Source organism: Macrobrachium nipponense, chromosome 35 (genome assembly GCF_015104395.2).
Source record: "Macrobrachium nipponense isolate FS-2020 chromosome 35, ASM1510439v2, whole genome shotgun sequence".
NCBI classification, from domain to species: domain Eukaryota; kingdom Metazoa; phylum Arthropoda; class Malacostraca; order Decapoda; family Palaemonidae; genus Macrobrachium; species Macrobrachium nipponense.
Window position 1 is genome coordinate 5,857,392 of NC_061096.1, and position 5,872 is coordinate 5,863,263.

Sequence of the window (5,872 nt, forward strand, 5' to 3'; positions counted from 1 at the left end):
ACACACATTACAGGTACAGCACTATAACCTCGAACCAGTCTCAGTATCATTTGCATTATAATTTTAGCATTCAAAATGCATGAACATTTAAGGGAAACGAGCCAGAAAGGACACTTGCAAAGTGTACGTGTATCTGGGAATAAAAGGAAATACAGAAGTTGGAATATAAAATAAATGAAGGTATATTCATACATACACACACACACACATATATATATATATATATATATATATATATATATATATATATATATATATAGTGTGTGTGTGTGTGTGTGTGTGTGTGTGTGATTTTAAATCACGAAAAAATAAAAAAATCGTGATGATTATACGAACGAAGTTACAGCCACGAAGGAAAATTGACATGTCTTGTAATAGGACGAAAGTACTTAGCATCCCCAGTATTTCAATTTTCCTTCGTGGCTGTAACTTTTTTCATATATATATATATATATATATATATATATATATATATATATATATATATATGTATATATATGTGTGTGTGTATATATATATATATATATATATATATATATATATATATATATATGTATCTAATTTTCCGAATCCTCTTCTAAAAGTTAATGGCTTTTGAATAGTACTCGTGACCTCACCTTTCTTTTTTCATTGCAAAAAAAAAAAAAATACTCTTATTCTGGATATTAAGTAACAGGTATATATGGGTGATGTTTTCAGTGTTATCATAATAAGTTTGTTGACACCTGTTCAGTGATAAACTATCAGAGGATTTAAATGTCACGTCACATCCTGAGATAAACTTTTAAAAAGAGAGAAATGTTTTAGTATTAAACTCTGCGGGTTTGTAGCCTCCAGGATTCACGAAGACTTTTAAGTTCGTTCGTTTGTTCGTTTGTGCCTTGCGCTGACATTGGCTCTAGCTCTTGGGCAGCCCGTGACGGAAAGGAGGATGGTGAATCCAAATAGGATTATGAGTCAATAAATTCGGATTCCTCTTCTCTAATGCCTCAGATTTTATTTTTTACTTTGTCAAGATTCATGTGGTGATGTAATATACTAGGCCGTACTTGACCTTATAATTTTCCTTATAGAATTGGAATAACCTAAAAATGATTCGTTCTGGTAGTTTTATAAATATAATTAAGGTTCATTGTGTAGTTCTTAACTTGTTTGTCCGAATATCATATATATACTATATATATATATATATATGTATATAATAAATATATATATATATATATATATATATATATATATATATATGTGTGTGTGTGTGTGTGTGTGTGTGTGTATATATATATACTATATATATATATATAAATATATATTATTTATATAAATATATAAATATATATAGATATTTTTATCTATATATATATATATATATATATATATATTATTTTATCTATATTAAAATATATATATATATATATATATATATAAAATATTATATATATATATATTAATATATATATATATATATATATATATTTTATGAAATGCGTGTGCGCGTGTTTATACTGTGTGAATGAATACGTTTTTCTTCTAACGTGCTCAAATCCTTGAAATAAAACGTTCTTTAAGTTTCTTCAACACGAACTCGCGTAAATACGTTGCAAGCTTACGTAATATACATATATTTGTTGTACATATTAGTTGTACATGTTAGTGTAATTCTCTAGTCACTTGGAGTTATATTTCAATTCTATTAAATCAAAAAGCGTTAATGTCTTGCGTCCTATGCATTTAAGTACTTCGAGAAATATAAGTACTATCAAGTACTAATCTTTTGCAATACATTTCTTCGCCAGTCTCATGAGATAATGAATTCACCTGCTTAGTCTGTACTGTTAACGAACTTGACACAGGACTTATTGCATGAATCACGAACAATAAATGTTCGTGTCTGCGCATTCAGTCAGTCTTTTATAGGCTTGTTGATAAACAGCAGATGCTGTCACTCGATCGCGTTGCTAATCTGAAGTTTTTCTTTTCCACCAGAATTCGTGAGGCCTAGAAAGCTCGCTCATTTCAAGATGGCGGAACCTCAGCCTGCTGCGAGCGGTGGCGGTTGCTCCAAGAAGCGTCCAGCCTCCGCCCTGCAGGACCACCAGCTCAGTCAGCCTCCTCACAAGAAGGTCCTCCTTCACCTCAGGGCCTGAGCGGCCGAGGAAGATGAAGATGCCACCAGCCCCCTTGGAGTGGGGAAACCCGCATCTCTCAAGGGGAGAGCCACGTCCACGATGAGGCAATAAGTTATTATTATGATTATTTATAGATGTTGTTATCAGTTTTATCATTTAATTCATATTTTGGTTTACATTCTATGACAGTGAAGACGCTACCATGAATGTCATTTTTCGTCATTTTGTATATTTCATTATTATAGTCATTATTAGCTTTAAATTCGTACTCTTTCCATAAAAACTGTTAACTTCTTATTTTGTTTTTAGTTAGTCTGTTTGCTGAGTTACAGATGAATATCGAAAGTATAACAAAATCTCTTTAAAGCAAAAACTTAATCTTTGAAATCATGAAGCCGAATTATTCGTTGTGGTAGTGATCAAAAGAAGAAAATGTTGGTTAACTTTAGCAATCATGAATCCCACAGTTCATGATATTGTATGTAATTATTTTTTCCTTTTGGTGTATACAGGAAAAGGCCTGTGTGTATGCAAGCACGCTGTCTCAGTAAAACTAGTCAATGTTTACTTGAACAGAAATAAATCTCTGTGTTATCTTTTTTTCATGTGAATTTTAGGCACAGCTTTATGTTATTAATAGTATTTGTTTGTTGAGAAAGAGAGAGAGGGATTATTATAACCATACTAGTCAGTTGAAGTTGGCAGTGTGGGTCTCAAGGTTTTGTGAAGCTATGCTATGCTTACATCAATAGCATTTAAGGGGTTATTTGACCATTTTGTTCTGTAAAATAAGATTAGTATTTTTGTAATATCCTCAGAAGTCCGTCTTATTTTTTTTCTTTATTTTATTTATTTACTTTTTTTTATTATACTCACTGTTACTGCAGAAATGCATGTTTTCATTTCGCACGCAGGTCAAAATCTATTCGACTTATGTCGGCTAGTTTTCGCAAAATATTGACGTGAGTCATTTCCAATTCTGTTCCAGCTCAAAACAAGAACATTTGCTTGAATGCGTGCTTGAAAAATTTACATCTTGGATAGCGATTTGCAAAGTTCTTTCTAGATTTTTCGTGACGAATTATTTAATAGAGCTAGAATTTGCTTTGATTAAAAAATGACGTGATCAACGTCTTCCTAGAGGTGACTTGACAAGGCATTACAGAAGTATGTAAAGTTCGTTGTGGAAGCACTTTTTCAAAATTAAGAATTAGCCTCTGTTTTTTTTTTTTTTTTTTTTTTTTTTTTTTTTGTAGAAGGCTTGATATGTTCTTTTAAAAGGCAATTGGACAAGACTGTGGAACTAGCCTATCAAGTAAGTTACAGAAGTAAGTGGTCAAAGTCTGTACAGAAGTGGTTCGTCAAGTTGAAGAGACATTATCGAAATATCAAATTGTTAGTTGAAAGCTAAAGTGTGGATTATTTGCATGACGTGTCACTTTATTATACATACAGCTACCTCTGTTATTTTATTTTTATTTAGATTATTGTACTAAATCAATTTCTGTAAAGCTTAAAGAGAGTTCTGAACTGATATTTATGTTTGTATGTATGTATATTATGTAATTAACCGTTTCCACTGTGTATTTATTCGTTCTTGGTGTATGATGGCTTTATTTGTAGTCTGTAAATGTGCTGCCTTGCTGTCGTTCTGGACTGATAACTCGACAAGTTATTTAACTTTCACTCTACTTTCAATAGTCATTTTATTTTATATTTTGGGATTCAGTTCTATTTCATTTTCTGACACTGCTTGAGAATCGATTTCCCGAAATCGAATTCTCACACTAGACTTTGAAATCTCAGGGTAATTTTTGCTTCAAATCAGTTTCCACTCAGCCTGAATGTACCTATCCTGTGCGAAAGTAATGTAGTCCTCCATCACTCGTCGAAAATCCGGAATGTGACAGAAAGGCGCGCGAAATCTGGTGATCCATTTCGCTCAGAAAGAAATCTGGGCGTGACTATGATCCTGATTGTGTTCATTTACTGATCTCACACTTTTGAAGTTTTAGTTTGTTCCTTGTCTGTTTGGTGGTTATATTTATTTTCAGTGATTTTCTCAACAGTAATCTTTCTTATATGTATATTTTATGGGTAATTTATAGTTGTTTCTCATTTCCATTGTGTTATTTTAAGTGATTTTCTCTCCAATAATATTTCGAGTTTTCCTTGTATTTAATTTTTATTTATATCTTTTTTACTTATTTTCATTAATACAGTTTCATTAATGTATTCTGATGATCTAGTCTCTATATTTAATGTTATTTAAAACATGTTTTGCTTAGGGTTCAGCTTTAATTAATTTAATTTTGTACAGACACAATATAGTTTAAGAATGTATGTTGCTTCGTTTTATTTCTAACACCTGAAAACCTGGTATTTATCTTAGCTTACACTTATAGAAATACTAAATAACAAACAATGCACAAGTTAATCTCTCAGATTCTGAAAGGTAATAAAGTTTAATATAGATCCAAAATGGAATCATCAGAACTGCTCCCGATATGAATCTAGTAAGATCAAAATTGAAAGAGACTCGGTTGTTAAATCGGATACGAAGATGCCCTAGAGGCAAATCTTAGTATTATGAAGAAAAAAAGTGGTAATTAGAGCCTTGAGATAGCATTCCATCACCTTGTATCAACAGAGGATAAGTGTCAAATTGCAAGAGAACGAGAAAGGAAAAAGAACCTTTTTATTTACAGTGTTTTCATCTCAATTCCAGATGGAGCGAATTTCACATTAACCCGTTGATAGACTGACTACTCAGACGACCAACCCTTACCCATTATCTCAACCACAGAATAACAAAAGGAAAACAAAGAAAATAGATTCCACAGAAATCCTGGCACTAATCTGTCGTTGAGTTGTGATAAACCAAATAATTATGATTATCTAGTAAATTAACCACGAAATGGTAAATGATGAAAAAAGAACATTCTCTCTCTGCCTACAGAAGGCAAACAAACCTGCTACACGAAACTGTTGTTATTTAATGGTCCATTCCTGCCTGCATCTTTTGTAAATAGGGTTACTAGACTCATAATGGCCCTTTGCCTTCTATATGCTTTATAAGGCGCTGTGCGATATAAGCACAATGCATTATTTGTTTCTTTTCTTAATCTTAGGTAGAAAATGAACCATAAAGTTAAGACAATGGAACCAACTGTTGTTTTGATAGTTGGTGTGAGCGATGTAGTTTCATCTTGATAAAGGAGTACAGTTGTATTTTCCACATCTAATTACATTTTCCTTCGCCTAATTCTTCCTTCTCATAATGGAAAAGTAAATACTATAAAATCTAAGACTGCTAAGAAAACTAAATTAATTATATGGAAAAGAAATCTCAAAAAAACAAAATTTGATTGAGGTGACAAGATAGATTTAGTTTTTACACAATAATGCATTTGGTCATCGCTGTCAAGAAGAACAAACTTGTCCTTGTACAATTTACTTTTAAACTTAACAGTCAGTATCTTACCAGCTTAATTTACTGATTGCCGATTTGCTAGCCTCTTGTACAGTTCCTTCTCAATATGTCTCAGTTTATTTTATTAATTATTATTGTCTCTACTGATTATCGCGTGACGGTCAGTCTCCTCAGTTTTTAGTGAGGAACCTGGACCCTGGTGATCGTCGCATTGCAAAGTTTGGTGAGTCCTGTCCCAAGTGTTCTCGCCCTCTAGAACTCTCTTCTTCCTACCTTTGTCCTGGCCTGAGTCTAGGGCATTTCATCTTTTCAG

The 5,872-nt window shown here is 32.2% G+C and overlaps 1 protein-coding gene across 1 annotated transcript in view; it reads left to right on the forward strand.

Annotated features, from left to right (window-relative positions):
• Nucleotides 1-4,469, forward strand: part of LOC135208405 (uncharacterized) — a 5,449-nt gene extending 980 nt beyond the window's left edge. Inside the window, exons 1-2 of the mRNA XM_064240540.1 lie at nucleotides 1-13; nucleotides 1,984-4,469. The exon at nucleotides 1-13 is cut by the window's left edge and continues 980 nt beyond it. Coding sequence (XP_064096610.1) covers nucleotides 1-13; nucleotides 1,984-2,144 — 174 coding nt within the window. The 3' untranslated portion in view covers nucleotides 2,145-4,469. The remainder of the gene's footprint in view (nucleotides 14-1,983) is intronic.
• Nucleotides 4,470-5,872: the final 1,403 nt, after the last annotated feature.